The sequence below is a fragment of the Chenopodium quinoa genome, unplaced genomic scaffold (assembly GCF_001683475.1).
Source record: "Chenopodium quinoa cultivar QQ74 unplaced genomic scaffold, ASM168347v1, whole genome shotgun sequence".
NCBI lineage: Eukaryota > Viridiplantae > Streptophyta > Magnoliopsida > Caryophyllales > Amaranthaceae > Chenopodium > Chenopodium quinoa.
Genome location: NW_018742541.1, coordinates 1,527,667 through 1,554,290, shown reverse-complemented (window position 1 = coordinate 1,554,290; position 26,624 = coordinate 1,527,667). Strand labels below are relative to the sequence as shown.

Here is a 26,624-nt window from a genome sequence, read left to right as displayed (position 1 = left end):
TAGTTTACTGTTCATTTGATGATTAAATGAAAAATAATCATCAAAATAAGAACAAAATACTTGGTGTACGGTGCACCTTAGTATATACTCCCTCCATTTTTAAATACTTACTACACTTTCCATTTGCGGCCGTTTTTAAATACTTTCTCCATTTCCTTTTTTAGAAAACTCTTATAGTATTTAATTAATTTCTCTCACATATTGGATCCAACATGTATTTACTCTCCTCCAATTCTTTCCACTACTTTTGCCTTTTACATTTTTTAATTCTTCCACCAACCCCACTATCTTCCTATTCTATTTCTCCAATTTCTCCAAAAACTCCGTGCATGGAAAAATAGAGCAAGTATTTAAAAACGGAGGGAGTATAACAAATTCCACGAATGGGAGTAGAGGTGGTTATTGGATAGGGTAGCCCAATGATAATAGGGTCAGGGCCAAGCTTATAGGGCTTTTAATGGACAAAGCTATTAATGGACAGGGCCCTTATTTGGTAGGGTTAATATAGGGCCAACATGTTTTTCCAATTTAGTTGATAAAGAAAATACATAATGTAAATATATAGATTAATATGTATTCATATGTATTTAATAATGGCTTTGTCCAATATTTATTTTAATTGATATTTTGTAGACCTGTCCATTATCGAGCCCAATCCACATTGGCCCGACCCCATATTGACCCTTTAAAATGTGACCCTCTTTGACCCTGACCCGCAATCGACCCGCACCAATAACCAGGTCTAAATGGGAGTAATCCGTATTCTTTAAAGAATTTAAACCATGATATACTACTAGTCTACTACGGATATGTAAGTATGTGGCAAATTTAACCCGTTTGCATGTGACAACGTTCTGGAAATCCGTCATTGACAGCATCACTCCTCTAATATCCTAACTAATTGCACAGAGATCAACGGGCCATTCATTCATTCATCATTCATTAATTATTAACCAACAATTTGATCCATTTTTTTCAATTAAATTAATCTAATTGTAAGTATTCTGCACAAATCAAAGGATCTTTCTATAACCTGTCGGGAGATCCATATGGTTGGGTAGTTTCCTGTTGATCCCAACGAGAAGAGAGAGAACACACAAAATTTTATTAAATTCTCTGCATCTTCTATCAACTGAATCTAAACTCTTTCACATTTTCTGGGTTTATTTTAGTCTTTATTTTCTTGTATTTTAATCACATTGTCCTATGAATTAAGTGATTCATTGTTCAAGAACATTGATATTGTAATTCATTTATTGGGGTTTTGATTGAAGTTTCTGCCACATTTTTGGTAGTTTTTTGCTGCATTGAAGGAGAAGGCAAAGGAAAATAGGAAGTGGGTTTGATAGATTTCTGGGTTAATTTTTCTGGGTAATTTATAAATTTTCTGGGTTTTCTAGGAATTTTCTTTGTGGTGGAATTTAAGCTAAAAAAATTTCAATTTTCTGTGAAGTTTTCTGGGTTTTCAAGGGCTTTTGTTTTGGTTGATAGAGAACTAAAAATTTCCCACATTTTTTGGGTAATTTTTAATTTGCACCACAAAGCTGTCCATTTCATGAATGAATAGTTGTGTGAAATTATATGTCTACTAAGAAGGAAGAAAAGGTGACATTTGTTTTAAGTGGAAGGGTCCTAATGTTTTGTGTCATGGGTCTTGGAAAATAACATGTTACCTAGCTATATTGGTACTGTTATGGTGATATTGGTCTGAAACTGTTTCGAGAACTCGAAATAACCGCCATTTTTGTAGGATTGTAAGGTCTTAGAAATGGAGGATAAGAATGAAGAAATGCGCTCTTTGGCTTTAACTCCAACATGGTCTGTTGCATCTGTTTTGACATTCTTTGTTGCAATTTCTTTGCTGGTTGAAAGATCAATTCACTGGTTGAGTAATGTGAGTTTTCATTCAATTGTCTAATTTTATTGAATTTTTAGATTTTTGGGCAACTTCTGTTATTAATTTCCTGTTTATGTTGAAGTGTTGGTACCAAAAACAAGTTGGTTTGAATCTGGTTATTTGTAATTGCAACTAGTCTTGAGTTGTTTTTGCTGTCAACTGATTACATGTTTGCTGACCTGAGAATCTATTTGTTTAGTAGTTAAAAATCACTTTTTTGAAGGAATATCCAATTTGTATCAACAAAAAGAGGATGTTTTCATAATCTTTTGTAACTAACCGCTGCAATTTTCACCTTTTAATGTTCTTATATTACAGTGGCTTGATAAAACGCGTCGAAAGCCGTTGCTTCAAACTGTGGAGAAAATGAAAGAAGGTACTTATACTAATGAATGTTGGTGCTTTATTGAAGAGTTAATATTTGGGTGATGAATGTCTGAAAGGCAATGCTACAGAACTTTAGATGCTCTTTGTATAGCTTTGGGCTTATCTCAAAACTTATTAATTTTATCTGTGTATGCAGAGTTGATGCTCCTTGGCTTTATATCTCTTCTTCTAACAGCAACTTCAAGCACTATATCCAGCTTTTGTATATCTTCAAAGTTTTTTGGTGGTGTATTTTCCCCGTGCTCAGAATCTGAAGTCCATGAAGCTTCTGAAGAGGATTTATCCGAAGGACGTAAACTTTGGACATCATCTCCTCAAAATTTCAGGAGATTGATGAGTGTCCTTCATCAAAATAAATGTCCTGAGGCATGTGTTTTCTTAATTCTTATGTTTATTTTTATTTTAAAAGTTAATAGAGTTGTCAGTTCACTAGAGCATCTTTCATAAATGATGCTCCTTATGGCTTTTGAGTCATTGACTTCACTGTTTCCAGTTTGAATAATTGGGTTTTGAAATTTATCTGCTTATTTTGCGTATAGGGTAAAGAACCATTTGTATCATATGAAGGCCTCGAGCAGTTGCACCGATTTATCTTCATCATGGCAGTGACACATGTATCTTATAGCTGTTTAACAATGCTGCTTGCAATTGTGAAGGTTAGAGTCATTGTGGCTTGCTTACAGCTCATCTTAGTTTGGAACTAAACAGAGTATATGCACCTAATAGACATTATGATTATCAATGTCAGTCATTTTAGTTTGCCCTTTCAAAATAAGGATTGTTTCCCGGGAAGTGCTTGGTAACTTTTTCATTCTCATCCTACTGTAATTTAGTGTAGTTAAGGCATTTGGAATTGGGTCACTTTATAATTTTCTAGGATTAAAGGCGAGGTTGCCTTATCCAGCTCTTCCCAGAGGATTATTGCATGTATAACAGACTCTGTTCTGCTGAGTGCTGAGACATATGTCTAATCTGTTAACTGTCAATTTACTTGCTTTTTAGTGGGAACCAATCACTTGATTTACATATCTTTAAGCTAAGACACAAGTTAGCTAAAGCTAGCCTCCTCTAATATTGACTCCTCCCCTTCTTTTCTTGCTGAATGTTTATTACCAGATACATAGTTGGAGAAAATGGGAGGACCAAGCTCAGTTGGATCGGCATGATGCACTCACAGGCAAGTTGTCTAGTTTCAGCTGCAATAATTACTCTCTGATGGAAGTTTAATTAAATGTAAACTTATGTTAGTATATGTAGGCAGCGTGATGGACGTGTCAGAAATTAGCTTTGGTGATATTCGTACCCTATTGTCAAATGGTTAAGCCATCCCAGATCCTATTGAGGTCAAACTAATACTTTTAAATGTATACCCATCTGATACCCCCCAATAGACGACTCACTTAAATTCCTCACGATAAGAGTAGCATTTAGCGTAAAAAGTTCTATGGGAGGAATATAGATGTATAGGTTGCAAATATGCAGGCAGCTTGCCATTCCAAAACCTGTTTCTTTATTTGTCATAATTCTCTGTAAATGAAAAGGAATAAGTACGGAGTTGTAGGAGATGATATTGGACATTTAAAAATGAATAGATGTGAAAGCTACATGAGCCTTTTTCGTCAGTGAATAGATCCCTGATAGAATCTTGTAATAGCTGAATAGCATTTTTTCCCATTGTAGCTTGTTCCTTGCAACATCAATCTATGGGTGTATCCTATCTTTAGCAAGATCAAATTTTTGATAGATCTGGGCCTCGTTGCGACTGATTAAGCTGTAAGGCCATTCAGTGTACAGATTTCCTTCGTAGGCTTTCTAAGACGCCAGAAGAGAAGAGGCATATGTATCAACTGTAGTGAAATTGATATATATACCTAGGTAATAGGAAATTCCTCCTAGTTGTAATCATTTGTCACCATCTGTAGTGCTGAAAGTTTTTTTTTTTTTTTTTTTTTTTTACAGTCCTCCTGGAACAAGTTTCTTTTCTGTGTCTTAGGCTTTCCTACTCTCAAAATACCAAAAAAGACACATTGAAACTGAATCATACCTCCTCTTTAATTATTTCCACTATTGGGATTTCACGCATTCTAGTGCGCCCTAATATAATCATTTATATCTTCAATTTATTTTAAAGTAACAATTTTAGAATTTTGATAGATGAAAGTATACTTCGAGATGAATTTACCACACCAGTTTATATTTTCCCTTATGTAAAAATCAAAATAGATCATCTCTTGGTATTGTGTGGATAGTGTAAAAATTTGATTGTTTCAATGATTAAAGAACAAAGAAAATATTTCTATTGCTTTGATATTATGAAAGTATACTTCGAGACGATTCACCTCACTTGACTGTATTTTTCCTTACATAAAAATAGCAATAGATCATCACATGGCAGTGTGAATAGTGTAAAAATTTAATTGTTACAATGATTAAAAAACAAAGAAAATATATCTTATTGCAGTACTGGCAGAGTTGATTCATGATAAGGTTGTGAGCTATGCACCTTTTCCATTTGCACTAGTATATCTCTATGTGCTGACTAAAAATCTACTTCTTTAGCTTTCTTAATAATTGGTACATAGTAAAAATTGGATGCACTGGAGCTGATATGGTCTATAAGGACAAACATTTAAAAAAATCGGACAATAAAATATTGTACGTATGCTATAAAGTTACTTTAAATGATCAAAAGTTACCGTGTAATGAATGAAAGTAAAAGTTACCCAAAAAAGTCTAAAAGTTATCCTAAATTCAATAAAAGTTGGCTCAATATTACTGTACATCGGATGTATACAAAAGTTTTTGATATTGAATTCCCAAATGCTGAAACACAAACATAAGATTATATATATGTACTGATATTGGTATGGCATAGCTTGCTGAAATGATGACATAATCACATAACAGTCAGCTTATTTTTCAACAGAGATCACCAGGGAGTTGGTTATGCGAAGGCAATCAAGCTTTGTCAAATTTCAAGCGTCAAATATTTTGACCAAGAGCAATTTCTGGATTTGGGTGGTAAGCATGAATGTTGTGCTTGTTTTTCTGTTTATGTGACTACTTCACTCTTTTATGTAGATTTCAATCTGAAATGTCTTCTTTGTGGATAAATTAATATGTAAGGCTTCGTACATCTTGACATTGCTCTCAGCAAGATACACTTTGTCCTGTACATAATGTTTGGTGTTGTTTCTTAACTTTCTCAACTTGATAGTTCTTGTACTCAGTGAGGTCTCAACAGTCTCAAGGCTTTCATAACAAGAAAAGAAAAGGAAAAGTCTTATGCCTTCGCTTAGTTGTGTGTATGTAAATAGAAACATGGATTCATTATAGTCACGACCACCATATTCTCCACTTAGTCCCTATTGGGAAAGTTTTCAATAGGCCTCGCTTGGCTTTGGTGTATTTTCACAGTGGTATAAGCTTACATTTGGCATCATATGTTCTAGGTTCCCTGAAGCTCAGTCAATTTTACCAGTCTACCCAATTATATTAGATTTCATTTTCTGATCTTAGAAAGTGACAGGTTGATTTTTTTTGGATGTATGAGCATTATAGGGATACTAATTAGTCCAAAATTGGGTTATAAATCAATAAATATCAGCACCACATATTTTAATGTCTGAAAAGTAGTCTACTAGGATAGAGGGTAACTTGTGATTGTGAAAATACTCTTGAATACAAAGAATTAAAGCATGGAATTCTATATGAGCTTTTCAACCTTTTCCAATTACATTGAGAAGTGTATCTAGAGTCAGTAACTGTATAAATGTGTACAGTGTGCTATTAATTATGTCCCAGTTACTGTTGTCATAGGGTAAAGTATAGTATGGAGGACTTGAGATATTTGAAGTGATGTAAATTGCAAGTCTCAGTTCATCACTTTGGAATTTGTCTGTAATGATGTGCTTCTTTTCTACTGGAGATGGGCCAATTTGCTTGCAGTGTCGAGATATATATGCTCTATGTTAAAACAGTGGGGTCATTGTTAAGAGAATAAGATGTGGCCCAATTAGTTAAATTGCTGCCACCATTTGAATACATGGGTCTGTGCATTGAATTTAATTCAAGCTTATTGTTTGGACATAGTAAGGGTGTCTTTCAACTTATCTTAACTTATTACTTGATTAGACCTTTATTGAACTTAATCATATTTATTAGCTTTTGACTGAATTAATTATTAGTTTATCATCCATCATCATTTGAACAGCAACAAACAAAAATTATTTAATCAAATTAAATACATTGTATAGCTTTAATGTATTTGAGGGGAAAAAGAAAAATTAAGAAAATTAAAATCAGAATTTTAATCTTACGTCCTTGAATCTCAAGATTGAAAGTTAATCAGTATCAGCTGTTTGGAATGACTTATGGGCAGAATTCACAATTTCTTTTGTTAGTTGTCCATTCAATTAAATTTAAATAAGTCATTCATTCCTATAAAGTTGCAAGTAAAACATTTTAATAACTAGTTAGATGTAGGCTTGAGGAGCTAAGTTAACAATATGTTCATACATTTGTTTCCATATGTCAACTTATATACAGGTATCTAAACATACATGTCGTTTATCATATAAAAAGCACATTATTAGTCATTATTTTAGGCCAGTTTTTCTTTATTTTTATTTTGTTGCCATAAGATTAAAAATGCTGGTAGAGGCTTAGATAATGCTTTATTTTCCCGACATACTTTATTCTAATTTGATGATTTATTATTTGTGTTTTTACTTTATCTTATTTTATACAAAATATAGCTTTTTTACTTTTATTTTTTTAAAGGGGTGGGTGGATATTGCATCAACATGTCTGCTGATTTTATGTTCTTCAGCAAGCAAGAATTTGTTAATTTGAAACTCCTTGGATGAATTTTCTTGGAGAAGGTTTAGTTAAACTTTAGACTGTTAATGTTAGACTCAATTATTGGTTGTATCAAATCTTCTAAACTGACTTCTTAATTGTATGTCAGACATGTTTCTTCAGGCAATTTGGACATTCAGTGGTTCGTGCTGATTATCTTACTCTACGCAAGGGATTCATTATGGTACTTGAATAACTATTTTGAAAATTTGTGTCTTTCTATTATTTTACTGAAATGGCATGCTATTAGAAATCTGCTTGGAGCCAATTAGACAATTAAAGATGGATTGTTGTATGGTTGAGAGCTAAAGATGGTGCAATTTATGGCTTGTTTTAAAGTACACTTGCCGTAAATTCAAATTTTTTTTTGTTATGCTCTCTCTTGTCATCAATAACTAATCCTGCTATGCATTTCTTTTGGGCCCACCAATGAAAATTTAATGTGCATGCCCAGCACTTCTCGAGCTTCGATGAAATTTATTGGTGCTTTTGTTGTTATTAGGACAGGTTTTCCTGCCAAAGCAATAGCTAATTTCAATGTCGAAATTTTCTTCTTGTGATCTAGTTTTCAAATATTTAACTTCTTTTCAAATATTTTAACCTCGTTTTTATGCTTGACAGAACCATAAACTTAGTAGAAGATATGATTTTCACAGCTATATGGTTCAATCTATGGAAGAAGAGTTTCAAAGAATTGTTGGTGTGAGGTGAGCTAGAAGATGTTCAACCGTCGTACATCGTATTTCCTGCTTTTTTATTTTTATTTTTTATTTTTTTTTAGTTTTTAATTTTATTTCAATTCTTTGGATATGTATATGAAACTTATATGGAATTGCGTAGACAATATAAGGAGAGTTTCATCAACTCAACTTGTGAAGTAATGCCATTTTGCATTTTCTGTTGCCTTTATCTTAATATTTTTTAATCACAATTTTATTAGACAATAATTTATCCTCAATATTCTGAAGCACTGCTCTATCTTTTGCAGTGGTCCACTTTGGGGATTTGTAGTTGCTTTTATGCTGTTTAACATAAGAGGTGAGGATGTTTAATGCATTTAAGGTGAATGTTCTTTAATGTGTACCATTGGGGAATAATTGTTGTAGATTGTAAACGTTTTAACTCCTTGTTTAAAAGATCTTCAAGCATTGGTATACTCTATTATTTTACTGATTACGCCTGTGTATAATTAGATAAACCAATATTTCTTTTACCTTGTTGAACTAAATTGCAGCACCTTTGTGCCATAGAATTATAGCACGAGTGCCTTCCTTTTAGATGGGGTTGACGTCGTTTGAGGAACTATACTAATTGGTTTTCCTTGTTATTCCCAGGATCAAACCTATACTTTTGGATAGCCATATTACCTATAGCAGTAAGTCTGATTTCATTTGTATGTTTAGGTTTTTGCTTTCAATGCATTATTTAATTGTAGAGCTGTAGATGTAATGGATGCTCCTGCATCAATACCTTGAAAGTTGCCGTGGCATATATCAGATCTGTTTTCATGATCTGGACATACTTCTGACTATTGAATAGAGTCTTGACTTTTTGTTTCTCACTCCCTTCCAGCCCCCAAAAATGAAGTGCATCTCATGTTTACTATATTTGCTTATTTTTTTTCCTTTCCTTTTTTTTTTTCACCTTGTGGCAAGTGGCAACCACAAAAAGAAGAATAGATCTTACCCAAAGCAGGGTATAGGGAGGTCCAAATGTATGCAACCTTATGGATGATTTGCATACACTGATGGAGTGACTAAAACTAATATGTGGCAACATTGAATAAAATTATTTAAATTGTTGTCAAGGGAAAAGGCAAAAGACCTCCTATTCTGGTATCCTTTATTGATTGCTTTGCTTATTTTTCATGGATAACTTGGTATTTGCGTTGAAAATGCAGCTCGTCCTTTTGGTGGGTACTAAGCTTCAACATGTTATAGCAACCTTAACACTAGAGAGTGCTGGACTATCGGGGTTCTTTACAGGAACAAAGTTAAAGCCTCGTGATGATCTCTTCTGGTTTAAGAAGCCAGAATTGTTGCTATCCTTGATTCACTTTATACTTTTCCAGGTAGGAAAACTTATATGCCAGTTACCTTCTGTTTATTTTGTTTGAGTTAGTTATACACTCTGTTGTGTAGCCTCTTATTATTTCTTCATTGTGCATTTTGCAGAATTCCTTTGAGCTTGCTTCTTTTTTCTGGTTTTGGGTACTTCCTTTTCTCAACTTATGTTTATTTTATAGTGTTGTCAAAGATTGTTGCCTTATGATGATAGAGAATGAAAGACATTTCTTTTGAAAGTAATTTTTTCTCCTTCCTCAAATTGCATCCCAATGTGAATGTGATTTTAGGATATCTATATGAAATACTACGCAGATGTTTCACTGTTTATTTTATTTGGTTTTGGGCTTAAAGGAGAAGCATAAGTTTTTTTGTTAATTTTCTTATGGTATTTCACTGATGATATGATTATCCATTTCTCTGATGATATGATTATCCATTTCTCTGATGATATGATTATCCATTTTACAGTGGCAGTTTGGATATGATTCTTGCTTTATAAGTAACCATCTTCTGGTCTATTTGCGGCTTTTACTGGGGTATGTTTAGCTATTTACCTTAGCTGTGATGACACATATTAGCTATTAGAGAATAAATTGGTGTTGCATTGCTATCTTATTACAGGTTCTCTGGGCAGTTCCTCTGTAGCTACAGCACTTTGCCACTCTATGCACTGGTTACTCAGGTTAATATTGTCTTTTTTTTCTTTAATTTTTAATTTTTTTTTTATTGTTTATTTTTTGTTGGTAATTCTTCAACTGTGATGTAACTAATCAACAAGAAAAGGAGAGACTGAGATAGAGAGATTTTCTTTGATACTTGAATGTTATATTTATGCTTATGACTTTTATTATTATAACCTATCAACATATCAAATGCAATATTGAATATTGCTCTGATGTTGAGTCTTGCGGGACCCTTAAAATTTTTGGTTCTTATGGAAGTAGTGATTGAATATTTTTAACAACATTGCTGATAAATATGGAAATCAGCTACTACTGTGTGATTAGTTTTCTCATATGTAGCTCTCTGTTTACCCATCTTCCTTATGTTTTTTGAGGTATCTTTCCTTTAAAACTATAACTAAAATATACTTCCTCATGGTGACTTGACTTTGGCTACTCCCCTTACCCCAGCAACATGTATCATATACTTTAGGTTCGCATGTTTCCATTATCCTCTACTATTTTTCTTTACTTTGTGCTTCATTTTGGCTTGTCTTTAGATGGGAACAAATTACAAGGCAGCATTAATTCCTCATAGAATTAGGGAGACTCTTCATGGTTGGAAGAAGTCTGCGGCCAAGAGAAAGAAGAGGCTCGGTATGTATGGTGATGATTCAACCGTACATACAGATGCAAGCACGGTAATTTCATTAGATGAAGATGACAGTCACATGCTTGATATCCGTGTTTCTGGGGCTGCTGCACAATCTGAAATTGAGCTACAATCACCTTCTACAACAGATGCAAGTCCACCAGTTGCCAACGAAAGTTCCAGTCGTGTTGGTACTCCTCTCCTCAGACCATCTGCCTCTATATCGGCAAGAATACCAAGTTCTCAGCAAATTGACGTTCAACGGTGTTCCTCAATGCCGAATAGAAGAACTGATCAGTAGTTTTCTGATAGAATCATAGTATTATGACATAACAGGAGTTTGTAGAGAATCTTCCCGTTTATAGGTTTTCACACGATTTATACAACAAATAAATCAATAGGTTATAGGCTTACTGTATTGGATTCGGATCCTCTCCAGAAAGTGGACCGTCTAGTTACTGGTGAATAAGAGAAGAGGTGAGGGGTGGAGGGTTTGACAATACAATATTTTTTTTATATATATACATGTATATTTTTTTTAATTTTTCCTCTCTCTTAGCTAGTAACTAAAAGGTCCATTATTCGGAGAGAATCCTGCCTAGATTGTACTGTTGTAACATGATATTTTCAAAGTGCTAATTGATGGATGTGATTATACAGAAACAATTTTTTTTTTCTTATCCTTTCTACAAGTAATCTTCTTTTATTTCAGTTATTGCTCTGTGTCAATTAAGAGAATTGATTCAAAGTAATAGAAAAGAGTTTGTCAGATATATGCAGTTTATTACCAGCGTTGCACACTAATGCAAGTTTATTATCAGAGTTGCACTTCAAATGGGCTTTAACATTGTAATACCATTGCTATGAGATCATTTATCACCAGGATTATTAGGCTCATTAACTACCCCAACATGTCCTGGATGATGAACATTCTTCTGTGGATGAAGCATGTGTGTCGGATTCATCGGTTTCAGGCCTTGAGCAGCACTCCCTTTGATGATATTCAGATAAAATGGAGGGGGAGACTGTATCACATGTGTAACAAAAATCCCCAAATTGACAACATTTGACATTTGCACCGTAGCAAGGTCCACAGTTACCATCAATCGAACAACATCCTTCTTGATTTGGATCATGGCGGGGAATGTAGGAAGCTAGAGATACCCTGTGAGCTAATGAAAGGGTTATCCATGGTGAGAGTAAAAGAGAGAAGAAACACAAGTAAAGGGTGTGTATTGGTTTTATAGCCATTGTTTTTAGGCTTGCTTTGTGCTATTATCGAGTAGGCCTTTGCTTGTGTGCTGGTTTTATAATTATTCATGGAGCATGCATTGTAGATTTGTAGTGTGATGCTGGTTGTGTAAATTCTTCCCGTCATTCTGTACTAAAAAATCATGCTACTTGTGTGAGTAGAAATTTTGTGTTTGTTAGGCTTCAAAAACTAACAACTTAGCGTATGCAAAAGAAATTTAGGGCAATAGTATACGGTGATGGTTTTGTATGTAGAAATTGAAGGTGAAAAAGGAAGTGCAATTCATGTAAAGACAATGTAAATTCATGTAAAACACAATGTAACTTATACATTTAAGTTAGATCAAGCATGAACTAAATTAAATAAGAAAAAAAAAATCAAGTTACAAATAGTATGTTAAAAAAAATCACGGATGGAAAACTATCAACTTGTGACAAACACTTGTCCAACCCTCATTAGCCGAGGTGTGTGGAAATCGGAAAAATTGCTAGATAAAATGTTAATAAAATAGGGTTTTTTATTTTATTTTTTTATATTATTATTTTGAAAGGAAAGATACAGAAGTTAAGCAAGTCTTCTCTTAAAGCTGTACCCAAATTTATCTAAAGAAATAAAATACGGAGTAAGAAAAACTAGCATCTATCAATGTTTACTCAGTTTGTAATACAGTTGCAACATAATCTGCTGCACGATTAACTTCTCGATACACATGGCAGGAAAAAAACAACCTAAAAATAGGCCAACAACTTCTTGACGTCATTCATTAGCAATTGAATTTTAGGACAATGTAATTTATCCTCCAAAATATTTACAATTAAAAGTCCTTCAATAAAAATTATCGTATGTTATTTTTAGTAGCCAATAAAAAAAGTTACGATTAGCCGTAGCTTCTGCGAGTATATTGATGAAATAGATTACGAACTTTCATTACACACACTTGCAAGTCCAAAGTAGAAGAGGAGCGCCAAAAGTAGTACTCGTACAGTCGTACGTACCCCAAAAGCACGTCACCAAAAACCTTCATTTTCATTTCCTTCATCAACAATTTTCTTCTCTCTACTTCTTCACTCTCTCTCTTTCACTCTTTCTCCATTGAAGAATCTCCATATTCTCTCTGTAAGTTCTCTTCAATTTCTTCTTCTGCTAAATTTTAAATCTTTAATTAATCTGCATTGCTCTTTTGTGTTGTCGATAATCATTTTTTGTTGAATGCTGATTCTTGTTTCTTTAGTTGATTTTTTTTTTAATAATTTTTTTGATGTTTGATGCTCTAAAAATTGCAGAATTAGCGTTTATGAGAGAATTATTCGTTGATTTGTTGTTATTTATTACGAATTTTGTCTTTGGTTTTTGAAATTTTTTAATTTTGGGGTGTTTTTTTTTTTTTTTTTTTTAATTTTTTTTCTTCAGAATTTGTGAGATGTATGATTGAAATAGTTTGTCATTAAAATTGTTAATTAGCTATGGTGCTCGAGCTTTTCATTTCACCTGAATTACCCTCGACACTCTGAATGGGTATGGACACTTGACACTTCATTTGGGGTCACAATTTGTATTGAGAATATCAAAAAGTTAGCCGAGTTAGAATCTTAGATGTTTCTTTTATATTCAGAGATTGTATTATCATCTATGTTACTTGGAATTGGATACCCATATCTGATAAGCGTCCTTGGCTATTTTGTGGTTTTGAACTAAAAGTGAAGTGCCCGGGTGTTATACCCATGTCGAGTGTCGAGGGTTCGCCACGGATACATGAGGTGTAATGAACAGTCTGAGTAACATAGATAATTATCTATAGTACTGTAATTTTTGATGTATTGTCCTATGTACTCGTGGACAAATTGTCCCTTGATTAATAATATTGTCTAGTTTGTCTCAAAAAAAAAAAAAAAGGGTAATTTTTTTTAATTATAATAGTTAAACGAAGTGAGTCAAATTGAATATTTGGTTAGTTATGTTATGTGGTATTTGAAATAATTAGGGATAATTTTATTTCTCTTTTATGAAAATCTAATTGGCATGACAATTTTAATGTATTTTTCTTGATGTTTACCTTCCAGGTCTCCAGGATACGAGTAGCTGCTGGTTTACGACTGTATTTGGTGATCTTTCGTAAGCCTTCCATCACCATGTAAACCTCCTACTGTAAAATTTGCCATTTTTGACATTTGTTCTCCCTTGCTTGAATTAGTTCGTGTGATATGATACATAGGATATCTTAAATTTAATGAATTTTTGTTGCTATATATTCTGATGGTGCATGGAGATTGAAGAACAATGAAAAAACACATATTAGCTTGATGTTGGTATTGTGGGTTTACTAAGTGATATTTTGGAAATTTAATTCTATTCTGATTTCTGACAACTCTTGAAGCTTATGAAAATTATAAAACATGTTTGCTTGTGCTTTTTCCCCTTGAAATGGTCATGACCTCTATGCATTCTTTTAGTTCCATAGTTACTTTAATTGTCACGTGCTAACATTTGGTTTAGTCTGACTTTGGGGAGATAGGGAGAAAAGATAGACCTTCAATTCGTTATTCTAGTGGCTTGCAACTGTGTCAGAAAGAGGTGTCTACCAGAGGGATAATTCTAGTGTTTTTTTTTTTTTGAAGGTTTAATGCTTGTGGAAATGTGATTAACTATTATATTCTGCATTTTCCTTACTCATATGGCTAGCTCAAGTCTCAATGTTATTTTCCTCTAAATTTTACAAGAGGAAGCTAGATTCAAATTTAAACCCCCCCCCCCCCCTTTATTTTTAGTTCACCCTTACGGAGAGGTGAGGCAGCCGGGCAACCCTGATGTCATGCCATCCAAATGAGATTCTTTTACATATCTCCATGCAAGAAAGGGAAGTGGTAGGTACTCGATACACCTGCTAAAATTTGTTACCTGTGTGCATGTTATATTGTGTTACAACTTAAACCCTCCTCACCCTTAGTTAATTCCACTATTAGATTTAGACAATGACGCTTTAACAATATCTGGTTATATTTCTGCATTGATATTGCATGAGCTTTCTTCTGGCTTTGGTTTCTTTAATCTAAAAGACCATTAGTGCATCATGCCTTTTTTATATTACTTTTTGAATGCTTTTTCACTGTGTTATATTCATCCCCAGACATGGAGGCGGCCAGCTCTTGCAATTCATCTTCCAGAGATTGTAACAGGGATATGAAGCTGCTGCTTGAAGCTTTTGGTTCCTCTTTTTCACTGGAGACTGTAGCTTCTGCTTACTCCCAAGCAAATAGTAATGTGGACTTGGCTGGTGTCATTCTTTACGAATTACAGGGAACTACTGCAGCGAGTCATAAATCCAAAGATGGCATAAATGCAACTTCTATATCATCATTAGATTTATGTGCTGAAGGTACCTCAAAGTATCTATCTATCGATGAAGGAAATGGCAAAGGTGCCGCAAACAACTATGTTTCTGGAAATTCTGGAGGAGAATGTCTGAAGTCAATAATGGCAACAAATGAATCTACAAAATTTCAATCATCTGAAGTTCACTCAAATGAATCTATAAGAATTCGATCATCTGAAGTGCACTCAAATGAATCTGTTTCTGCCTCATGTAATAATACTGGGAAGGATGATAGCTTGCATGCAGACATTGAAGACTTTCTTTTCAAAATGCTTGGAGATGGGTTTCAACTTGACATGCAAATGATCCATCAAGTTCTTGGTGAGTTGTGTTTCAGTTCAATCATACTCCTTTTGATTTTTTGACATATATTAATCACATGATCTTGTATTCTAGATGCTGCTCTACACAGCTCAAATTTTTTTTTCTCAATTGTCTATTGTATTAAAGGCTGGCTATAGGTGACGGTGGTTTTCTTTCTCTAAAAATTGATTGATCTCTAGACATAAAGTTTTGTCAAAACTCCCATTGTCCCACTGAATATCTTAACTATTCTCATGGCAGAAACTCAGTGTAAAACACCTGTTTGAATCCAACACAAGAATATGAGGTTCCATCAACTATCCTCTATTGATAACTTCATGCCGCTTTGAATAAGTAATAAAGACTAAAATTGATCTGAAGGCTGTGAAGTGATGCTTACAAGAGTGAGATCTAATTTCATGGTTTAATATTTGGAAGGCAATCTCTCTCTTGTTTTCATTCTCAACTTAAACCTACCTCTTGTTTATAGCATGAGTACAATGCTATTGTTCTTTTTGCTTTTCCCCTGAAGTGACTTGATTCTGGTTACAATAAATATCTGTTAAATTTGTACTTACTCCTTCTCTTTCCGAGGTTCACTATTATATTAATTTGCTTTGTGATGAGGGATATATGATGTAGAGAGAATGCTGAATTTGCAGGGCTCTGTGGATATGATCTGGAAAAGGTAGAGCTTTCTTTCATTTAAAGGTGGAAGATATAGGTTTAAACTTCTTCTTTTGATTGACTTGCTAACATATTTAATTACATGTATATCATGTTTATATAGCTGCCTGACCTTGTGGAGAGCTATAGGTTTTGTTGCTTCCAGGACCGTATTAACATCATGAATTTCTAAAGCATTTTTTTTTTTTTTTTTTCATTTACAGCCTCATCAAAACTAGTGCCCAAAGCTATATCCGATTATAATGTCATTACCTGAAATTTTCCTCTTTGCAAAGATATTCAGTCAATTCTTTCATCTTACCCTCACTTTCCTTTGACTTTTGATAATATCAGTTCCACAGTTAGGGTTTATAGCAAATTTCATTTCTTAACTAGCCATTTGAGTAGTAAAGGTAAAAATAAAGATTTTATAGCAAAGATATATCATGTTTATATTAATTACTTGGTCCCATACTCATCAATGAAATTAACCATTTTTTTCCTACAAACTATTCAAACAATATTTGAACATTTCTAGCATAAGCAAGTTGGTACAAGCAGAATGCTAAAAAATATGCATCATCTACACATTAACCTTAATTAAATTATAAAAAGTATTTTCTTTCAAAAAATAAAATTAAATTGTAACAAGTGTTTAGCAAAATTGGGCTACCCCGCAAATATATTACAAACTAAACAGCTATCAATAACGCAAAGCCCATGAATAAAAGGAATAAAGGTTAGTGTGTGAATAATGCAAAAGTTAAACTACTCCCTCCGTTTTTAAATATTTGCTCCACTTTCTTTTCCCGGCCGGTTTTAAATACTTGCTGCTTTTCCTTATTTGGAAATCTTTTACAATATTTAATTTATTTCTCTCACCTAGTGGACCCAAATAAATCATATTTTATTAGTTTCATACTCTTTCTCCTCCAATTCTTTCAACTACTTTTGCTTTTTATAATTTTTTATTCTTCCCCCTACCCCATTACCTTTATATTTTATTACTTTCTCCAATTTCTCCTCAAACTCCGCGCATGGAGAAATGGAGCAAGTATTTAAAAACGGAGAGAGTACAAGAACAAAGGAAGTGTATGAATTAAGGAAAAGAATAATGAATTGAATACGTAAAAAAGTGATTGGGGTGGGATTTGGACCCTCATATGAAGGAGAAGGTTACATCAACAAGTTACCACTAACCAACATGTCATCTATAACTTATCTTCAGATTACATCAATAAAGGCGAAGGTTACATCAATATAGACAAGTCATGATTTGGGCCTCTCATATGTGGGCTTAGCGTTGGCTAGACATGAGGTTGTTTCAGAAAATGAAAATGTACACATGATCAATAATACTTGTAAGAATGGAATCTAGCCTATTATCATGATTATGTGTAAATTTTCATATTTCTGTAATAGCCTCGTATATGGGCCAACGTTGTGCCCACGGATGAGAGGCCCAAATGATAACTCATCAATACTGAAATGTTAGTATATTGATGAGCCATGATTTGGGTTTCTCATCCAAGGGCCTCAACGTTGGCCTAGATACGAGTCTGTTATTAAAAATGAAATTGCACACGAGATCAATGATACGTGTAAGAAAGGGATCCCGAATACTTTTCTTGATTTGCCTCTTCTTTTAAGAGTGGATTACATACCATATTTGGGAGGTCAATATGGAAGGAAATCGTCAAATCTTCTTTTTGATATTCGGATAACTTGTGAGAAATATTTTTTATAATATGAGTTATGGGAATACAAGATACATCTACTAACAATTTATGTATTTTGTTTGAAAATCAGAGTATGGAGACACTTGTTGATCTATCAGCTTCAACTCTTGAGAAGAGTGATGATGTTGTAAGTGGGTGTTTAGAAAAAGTAAGTTCTGGCTTTTTTGGAGGAAGAAGCTATGCTATTCTTCCTGTTATTACCTGTGCAAATTTCATGTCTGCAATAACCAATATATTTTAGTATCTGTGCCTGTATCTTGGATTCACATTATGTGCTCATTGGTGTGTAAAACAAATTAAAATTTTGCATGATTTACACTTACATCTCAATTGTAATGCACTGTGCTGTAAATTTCAAATGATAAAGCTTTAATTTTGTGCAAGAAATGTATTCACAATCTGTGATTGAGGCTTTTAGATGTGTGGGTAAAGGCAGAGTATTCTGCTGGTACTTTTGTCTGCTTGCCACTAGCTTTACACATGAAGTTTTATGTTAAGCTCTCGTAGATAGTGCTATTGACTATATGCAAGCATTGATGTTGAGGAATCCTTCATTATTACATTTGACATGAGTTGAGATTAAAATGCAATAATTTTTGCAATTTATTGCAGTGATAGATTTTTGTATTATATGGTATCCATGTTCTCGAAGAAGGTAAAATTGTTTGTGTGGATAACGTGATTTAACAGATTCCTATCCTCAACACGATTTCATTTGCTAATTCTGTGACCCCCTTCCCTCCTCTCCCCCTTGGGTGTGGATACATCATATACGTTTGCTTTGTGCCTTCAAATTGGTGGGACTAGTTGCATGGTGTTTTAAGTCTCAAGTCCAGTGCGCTTCCTCAAACCTCACCTTCTGTTTGTCTGCACTATTCTATCAATTATTTAAGGATTGGGAGAAATGCAGTGTTTCAATATGCTTTGCTATTATGTATGGGGATGTGGGATCATTAGGACTAGAGTCTAGAGGTCGTCAGTTTTTTTGGCACATAGTAGTCTGGATTTGTTATCCTGGCTGCTACATCGGTTTTTTTTTTCTTGGTGGGGGGGGGGGGGACTCTGGAATTTGTGGTATGTATTAATCTTGCTTTTCGATCATGTAAAAAAAAAAGATTGCCATGCTATTTTTTGCTATTGATTCATTAGAGAAGCACCTTTGTCCTTTGTATTTTTAAAAAAAAAAATTACTTCCCCATCTTTAATAAAACACTTCACAATATACTTAAGCACTAACTGCATAGCCACATTTATTTGATCATAAGTTTGCAGCTGTTGTCAAAGAACTGTTGGCCTGAAAAGCTTATAATGTTATGTATGTCTACTCATGTGGATTTTTGTAACAATCTCAGGAGATGTACGTGTATCTGAAGAATGGCCCAAATTCCAATAAGTTGCAGTCTGGTTCTTCACTAAGGTTCACTATGTTCCTTCTTTCTTTTAACATCATCTTACATCTATTCTACTTGTGAATCTACCTCATTTTCCTTTCCTTGCATCTTTTTTCGTTTTGTTTGGGAGGGGGAAGGGGAGAGATGGGTGAAGGAAATCCTTTCTTGTATGGATGTCAATTGCTGATATATATTATTTACTTGCTAATACAGTAATGATGGATCGGTGAAAGAAAAAAGTAAGGAATCACGTAGGAAGAACAATGCTAATTATGATTTGCAGAAGGAAATTTTGGGAGCATTATTTTCAGCTCCTGAAAGAGTAGAGGAGCTACCTAAAAAAACTAGTGTTAGACCCTCAAGAACATATGGGAGAACAGCTGTTGAACCTATGATCGAGACTAGCATAGACCAAACATTTGTTTCTTTGAAACCATTAGCAGATTACAATGAAGGTATGCAGCTGGTTATATGTTGAAACTTGATATTTTTTTCTAAATTACTAGACTAATAGTTGTTACCTGAGGTCCTGAGTAGGGATGGCAATGGGTAGGGTCTAGTAGTACCCGGATCTGGACCCGTAATTTTTAATCCATGCCCATACCCTACCCGGACCCTTGGACTCTAAAATTTAAAAGCCCTTACCTGGACCTTATGGGTCTAGCAAGGACTGGGTAGAGTCCAGCTGTCCAGGGTCCAATTTGGGTCATTAACCAACTTTTTTTCCCAATTTTAATTGTCTGTTTTTTAGTGTAAGATTTTATGTAATGCACAAATAACAAATAAACTAATACATAAAAACATGACCAATTAATTTGACATATCGTGAAACAATTAAACAAAAAAATCTTAGAATGATAGATAAAAAGATTACTATTATCCATAAGACATTACAATTTAAAGTGATGTAAAATTTATTGCACAGCTACAAAGTTAATAGCCTTTCATTTTTTAGTTGTCTTTCATATCATACTCGATCTCATCTTCAACATCCTACAAAATCAAGATCCTTAAGATTTTATTTTATTTGATATTGTAACTTTTTCTAAACTCCGCTCTCGCTGCCAATCCCAAGGATAAAGGAGGAGGGTTATGGTAGACCAGTGACAGCCAGTGTAAAATTTTGTGACATCGCTTGACAAGTTGACATGAGCCACAATGATTGAGAGTATTACTAGGATGAGTGGCCTTTTGGGAAGTCCTCATGTTGGTTCATGTAGTTGACCCCACTTATGGGATTAAGGCGTTCAAGCAAAAGCAGATTGTAACCTTTTCTAAATTAAAATATTGTGTGGGTCTATGTACGGTTCTGGGTGGGTAGGGTATGGGTTTGAAAACATTATACCCATACCTACCCGTACCCCTCAACAAAATAAGATCCATGCTCACATTTTAGGGTTGGGTCTGATAGTGTTTGGGTAAGGTCTTGGACCCATTGCCATCCCTAGTCTTGAGTGAAGTCTCCAGAAATTGCGCTTTTATAATGATTTCAGTTGATTAAACTCTTTTTCTGTGCTTTAAAAATGGAGAGCTGTGAAATATATCTTTGTGGATTTGTGCTTTTGCATTTATTCTAAAGAGTTGGTTTCTTAGTTTTATAAGAAATGTTCTCTTATGGCCACCTTTTTTTAACAAGAGGCTTAACATGGGACTGGATTGTCGCTGCGTTATACCTTGGTGAACTAATTTATGTCAAGCGTAACCCAGGGTGGTGTTATTTATTTGCAAGACGTAAACCGATACTAGTTCTTTAACTTGAATCACCGTATGGCTCTGTTTGTTATTAATATTGTTAAAGTGGAATATCACATTCCTTTCCATTACTAACTATTGTATTTACTGATGCTTGATATTTTAGTTATAGACAAATATGATGAGGATAGCTTTCCAGCCCTTCGTCAAGCCGTTAAGGAGTATTGGACTACCATGAAAGAGTACTGCAAAGCTGTGAGTAAATGCAATTAGTGTTTGTAAAGCTTTTATTGTACTTGACCTATGATGTTTTTTCTTTGGTGCCCAATTTGACTGGCTTGCTTTCTTGTTTTCAAGGAGGCCTTGTCCTCTGTTTTCTTTCTAGTTTTTAATTTTATGCACATAATTGTTTCTTTAATCTTAAAGGGGTAGGGGTGGGGGACTTAGCCTTTTTATGTTGATGCTTTTTCTTCCTGTTGATCTTATGTTCTTGTCCCTTTTTTTTTCTTTTTAAGGCATGCCATTCTCTTTAGGGGGTGCAATGAAGAATTTGAGTATATAATGAACAACTTTTTTTTTATCTGTTTTCTTTCTTGTCAGGCTGCTGATGCATACAGTAAGGGTGATCGTGAGAAGGCCAATAAGCTTATGAAAGAGGTACTGTCCTTGGTCTGGTGTCTGGTTAGCTGTTCTAAACTAACTTTGATATGTCTTAGAACCTTTGCTTTGTGTCTTTACTGGCAAACTTGCTCAAAACTATAAGTAGCAACCCACAGCTCCTTTTAATGGCTCAGTATTTTCACTTTGTCATAAATTTTTATTTGTTCCTCGAAGACAAATCAATGACTGTTTTTATTGAAGTTGCTATGGAAATTAGTGCAGACCCCTTTTCTTTCCGAATATTCCGATCTTAGCATTTATTTTTTATATTTTTCATTAGATATGCTGACGTTGATCAGAAGTTCATGGAAGTGTTGACATTGCTATGCTGCACTTCTGTTGTTATTGACAGATTCAGAGAGATTAAAACAAGTTTCAATTATAAGCTGGTCAGTGCCTCAGTGGTCACTGGTCAATAATTTTCCGATCCTGCAATCCAATCCTGTGAAATCTAGATATGCTGTCTGATTGATTGTAGGATTTTTTTGTTTGTTTAAATTGTGTATCCATTTAATGGGACTACATTTGATTGATTGTCTTTGAGGAATTGAGTTAAAGCTACACATTTTCCCTTTGCTGCTTCTATTTTACCATGCCAATGCAGATTTTCTTTGAAATTCATTATTAAGAGTATCATTTCCCTACTACAGTAAGTTATTAAATTAGTGGTTTGGAACTGTAGCTTGTAACTATTTGTAGGCAAGTAGCTAGTGCCCTGCACTGATACATCTTGTATCATGGAGCAGTACTTTATGCATATTATGAATTCTAATTTGCATTTTGCTGGCCGTGTTTTAGTGTCAATTCTACAACAGGAAGGCAAGAGATGCTGATGAAAAGTCTGCAAAGAAGGTTCTGGAATCCAGGTTAGCTAAGACTAAGTTCAAATTAATTGCTGCTGTTTCATGACACATTACTTCGTTCTTCTGATATAACAAGCTTGATCATCTGCTACAGGCCAGAAGACGAGGTGTTGCTTGACCTTAGTACCCTTGGACTAAAAGAAGCCATTAAACTACTGAAGCATCATCTCTCTAATCTCTCAGGCATCCCGAGTAAGTTACAGTTATTACTTACTGCCATTTGTCCTAGTTGATTGGAACCATGTACACTGACACTAAAGAATTGGCATTATTTCAGCAATTCGCTATCTTAAGGTTTCTGTTGGGGATGATTGTGGGGAGACCAAGAACAACCGTCTGAAACGTTTGGTATGTTATATTTTAATATTCATGTTATCCTTATCCAGTAGTTCTTGATACAAATATATTTGTTTGGGAAATTTATCATGTCAACTTACTAGAAAATATTCAATTTAAAATTTTTGTTTGTGTAGATACTTGTATTGTTAAATGTTGGAAAAGTAGCCACATTGCTCCATGAGAATATTTTATGCAGGGGGAGGATGGCTAACTAAGAGAGCCAGGCCATAGGACCCAAACTAGTTAGACGCTGTCCCTTTTTTGCAAGGAAAACTGAGATTTCTTTTGATACTGTGTAAGCTAAGGGAAAATTAACAATAGCTAGTCTCTGATATATGACAACCAGAATTGCATAAAAAGGGCAGCCCAAGTAGGCAGGACGAATGTAGCTTGTGTGATTTTTTTTTGTCTGTTGATCTGTTTGTTGACTTTGTTCTTATCTTGTATACAGGTTTTAAAACTGCTAGAGAATGAATCTATTTCATGCACTGAAGCAGACAATGGAAAAACTGTAGTGATTCAAATTGATGAAATCAATCCAAAGACCCTGAGCTTTGCCAAGAAGTAAAAATCTACAATCTCATTCAAAACTTCACTATAATGGTGTGTTTAGGTCTTTCTTGATATGGTACTTATTTTTCTTAACTTAGTTGGAATGTCTATATATATGGGCACTCTGTACCAAATATATAGCAAATTTTCCTTCACTTTGAAAGTTTTCTGTTTTGAACTGAGTTTTGGAGCTGTGGAATCAGCTTATGACCAGATCCAATAACGTTCACAGTAAAAGTAAAGAATAGCCAATATCCTCATTGGATGTCTGAAATTTGGTGTTTTTTTTTTTTTTTTTTTGCATGTTTTATGTGCATCTCATCTTGCTTATCTCTCTTATGTGGGTTAATGATCTGGCCTCCCTAAAAAAATGGGTGATACTGAGAATTCGTAGAACTCATGAACAATCCAACCAAACTTGTGCTGTTGAACTCTTGGCATAATATGTGATTTGTACTCCTTCAGTCCATTATATGGCTTTATGAACAATCCAACATCATATATATGATGATGCGATAGATGCCCCTCACTATTAACATTTGATTTCTCGCATATTTAACTCCCTTCATAGTTATTAGAAACTGTCCAAGCATTTATTGGACAACCAAAGATAGGAGCATAAAATTTAATTATGATATCATTAGACCTATTTCAATTATGTTTTAGCCTTTTATTGTAGCATAAAACACTGTAGACTGTTCAATGAATCAGTTTCATTAAGAACATTCTACTAAAAAAAGTTAAAAGAGGATTGGTCTTTAGCACTATCAGGGTCTTTCTAGGTTAGGCAGACAACTTAACAGCTAAAATGAAAATTAGAACCAAACTAAAAGATATGTACCACCTTACCATTGGAAGAATTATGGACTATCTTCCCAAACCAATAATCTGGCGTAGTGAAGGAAACCTTCAGTTTGCGTCAAATTGCCTCTAGTATAAAGCGGATTGACTCCACAAAGAAAGAATCAAAGAGCCAACAGCAACAGAACCCAAGTTATATCGGACTAGCCTTTTCATTGAGGCAAAAACAGGTAAAAATGGGATTCTCGGCTGCAAAATGCATACAACAGTGTGTCCAAAATAAGTTTATTACAGAATTTTTAGGCTATCAGGAGAAGGAATATCCCATGATGCAATGCAGACAATTTTAAATTTTCATGTAATCCAGTCAGAACTGATTTTTTCTATGCAGTTCATCTCATATAACACACATTACACCAAAAATGTTGTAATAAGGAAATCCATATAGATAAACAACAGCTTGGTGCATCCTCCCTATCTTAGGCAACCAGAAGTTTGAAAACCATCTAACAAAGCAATTGACAAGTCTTTATGCACAGAAGAAGCTCTCTTGTTACCTTTATTCTTCCCAAGGTAGCATAGTATCAATGTATCATCAATAAATTTTTGCAATTTGCACGTTAGAAAGACCATAATATATAACATCAAACCTTTCCTCCCACTCAACTATTAAAACTCATTTCCCTTGATATCCGGAGCATTATTCAATATTCATATAAAATCATCTAATTTCCCTTCACCAAAACAAATATAATAAAAACAAATCTAATTTCCACTGGCTGGGATTTCTTTCTCTCTCTAGAAACCTCTCTCTCCCTCTCCCATAAACCGCCGCTCCCCTTCTTTTCCTGCGGCTATGAGGCTCGCCGGCGGGCGTGTGGCTCACCGCCCATGGCACAGCGTCGGCGAGCCTCCGATCTACCCCTTTAGTTTGTTTCTTTCCTTTTCCGTTATGGTTTCGTTTTTTTAGCCTTTCATCTTGCGCCGTGCCGCTTCGTCCGCCGCCGCTGTTCATCTCCGACCGTGCGGCCGGCCAGCCGCCGTTTTTTTTGTACCGCCTCCCCGCCGCGCCTACGCCCCACCTCCTTGGCCGTTGTCGCAACGCTGAGTACGAGAACGGGGAGGGGGAGTTTTCTCCCTCTGAGTCCCTCGTGTAGGGCCGTTCTGAGTCCCTCGTGTAGGGCCGTCGTTGCCGCGGCTCAAGGGCGTGTGGGGTTCGGGCTTCTCGGGCGGGTCTCGGCGGTCCGTGCGTTTCTTTGTGGCGGTTTGTGGGTTGGGTCGGTGAACCCCGGAGCGTTGGTGGTGGGGCTCGGTTTGGCGGCGGGGTGGGATGTTAGGGTTTCGTTCTTTGTTTTAGGTTTTAGTTTTCGTTCTGTTTTTTTCTTTTAGAAGTATTGGTGTGCTTTTTAGTTGTTTTATTTTTTCTGTTTGTGTGGTGTGTTGGGGTGATATGGGGCTTGCATATCGGTGTACCGATCTTCTGGTGCAGGATTTAAGCCGGGTTTTTTTGGCTATGGGGCTTCGGTTTGATCTTCTGTTGGTTTGGGCTAAAGGGTTTTGCTTCCATGCCGATATCTGTGTTTGAATTGGAGTTTGTCTTGTCTATGGTGAAGTGTACGACACCAATTTTGATTTCAGGTCGAGGAGTACGGGATTCTGAGCCTATGAAGGTTCTCGTCAGAAATTACAACATATTGCCAAACCCCCTTGCAAGAGGCTGCATAGGACAGCGTTATATGAGCCAAGGGTACTTAAGAAAGTCATTTTGCGCGTGCAATTGTAGTTTCTTCTATTTTGAACTTGTAATTGGTTCGGTTGTCTTTGTATTGTTCGATTACGATCTCTTATGTAAGTGTTGTATGGCTTATTATTAATGAATTTAATCTCCCCCCCTTCAAAAAAAAAAAAAAAACAAATCTTATTTCCAATTGTCACATTGAAAATAGAAAATAAAATAAAATGAACAGTTCTCAATTCTGTTTCAAATAATATATAATATGGAAAATAGAAAAATAGAAAATATCTTTAACAAAATCAGTGAGGATTTCCTTTCAAAAAAAAAAAAAAAAAAAAAACAGTGAGGATTTTGTTTTCAACATAATAAAATCAAATATTTTTTTTATAACATACTCCCTCCGTTTCTTAATACAAAGCATCATTTTCTTTTTGGATAAACCATCCTACAATGCATCTTTCTATTTAAAGGTTTTATTTTTTGATATTATTACCCTCTTTTAATGAGTTGTCATCTTTTTATCCATTACTTTTTTGTACTTTTAACATCAATTTCTAACACTTTCTCTCCCTACCACTTTAATTATTTCCAACTACTTTTTCTTTCTCTCTATCTCTCTCTAACCCCACATGCACTTATCTACTTTTAATCATTAGTTTTCAAGAATTTATAACTTTCTTAATTCCCGCGCAAAAACCAAAAGAGACGATGTATTAACGGACGGGGGGAGTACCAAT

General features: G+C 34.7%; 2 protein-coding genes across 3 annotated transcripts; both read left to right on the top strand.

Moving 5' to 3' along the window:
- Window positions 1-876: 876 nt before the first annotated feature.
- Window positions 877-11,190, top strand: LOC110720152 (MLO-like protein 11). Its single transcript, XM_021899158.1, has 15 exons — window positions 877-1,894; window positions 2,216-2,273; window positions 2,421-2,650; window positions 2,824-2,940; window positions 3,401-3,461; window positions 5,211-5,305; window positions 7,254-7,328; window positions 7,766-7,851; window positions 8,133-8,182; window positions 8,479-8,519; window positions 9,045-9,215; window positions 9,319-9,354; window positions 9,679-9,746; window positions 9,832-9,892; window positions 10,433-11,190. Exons 1-15 carry the CDS (start codon window positions 1,769-1,771, stop codon window positions 10,823-10,825), a joined length of 1,668 nt encoding a protein of 555 aa, XP_021754850.1. The 5' UTR covers window positions 877-1,768; the 3' UTR covers window positions 10,826-11,190.
- A 1,500-nt stretch (window positions 11,191-12,690) lies between these two features.
- On the top strand, window positions 12,691-23,625 carry LOC110720151 (putative nuclear RNA export factor SDE5). Of its 2 annotated transcripts, none has more exons than XM_021899157.1 (13): window positions 12,691-12,892; window positions 13,837-13,888; window positions 14,901-15,467; window positions 16,112-16,137; window positions 17,925-18,002; window positions 19,207-19,271; window positions 19,459-19,700; window positions 21,104-21,192; window positions 21,538-21,594; window positions 22,396-22,463; window positions 22,555-22,652; window positions 22,738-22,808; window positions 23,251-23,625. In XM_021899157.1, the coding sequence occupies exons 3-13, from the start codon at window positions 14,903-14,905 to the stop codon at window positions 23,365-23,367; spliced, it is 1,476 nt and encodes a 491-aa protein (XP_021754849.1). In that variant the 5' UTR covers window positions 12,691-12,892; window positions 13,837-13,888; window positions 14,901-14,902; the 3' UTR covers window positions 23,368-23,625. The 2 variants fall into 2 exon arrangements, with proteins under 2 accessions (XP_021754849.1, XP_021754848.1); XM_021899156.1 differs by having other exon boundaries at window positions 13,837-13,907.
- Window positions 23,626-26,624: the final 2,999 nt, after the last annotated feature.

Bases quoted from the DNA above. Each gene is read 5' to 3' on its own strand.
- LOC110720152 (XM_021899158.1), top strand. From the start codon at position 1,769: ATGGAGGATAAGAATGAAGAAATGCGCTCTTTGGCTTTAACTCCAACA. The intron at 1,895-2,215 runs GTGAGTTTTCAT...CTTATATTACAG, and splicing joins CAATTCACTGGTTGAGTAAT to TGGCTTGATAAAACGCGTCG. The intron at 2,274-2,420 runs GTACTTATACTA...CTGTGTATGCAG, and splicing joins TGTGGAGAAAATGAAAGAAG to AGTTGATGCTCCTTGGCTTT.
- LOC110720151 (XM_021899157.1), top strand. From the start codon at position 14,903: ATGGAGGCGGCCAGCTCTTGCAATTCATCTTCCAGAGATTGTAACAGG. The intron at 22,464-22,554 runs GTTAGCTAAGAC...CATCTGCTACAG, and splicing joins AAGAAGGTTCTGGAATCCAG to GCCAGAAGACGAGGTGTTGC. The intron at 22,809-23,250 runs GTATGTTATATT...TCTTGTATACAG, and splicing joins ACAACCGTCTGAAACGTTTG to GTTTTAAAACTGCTAGAGAA.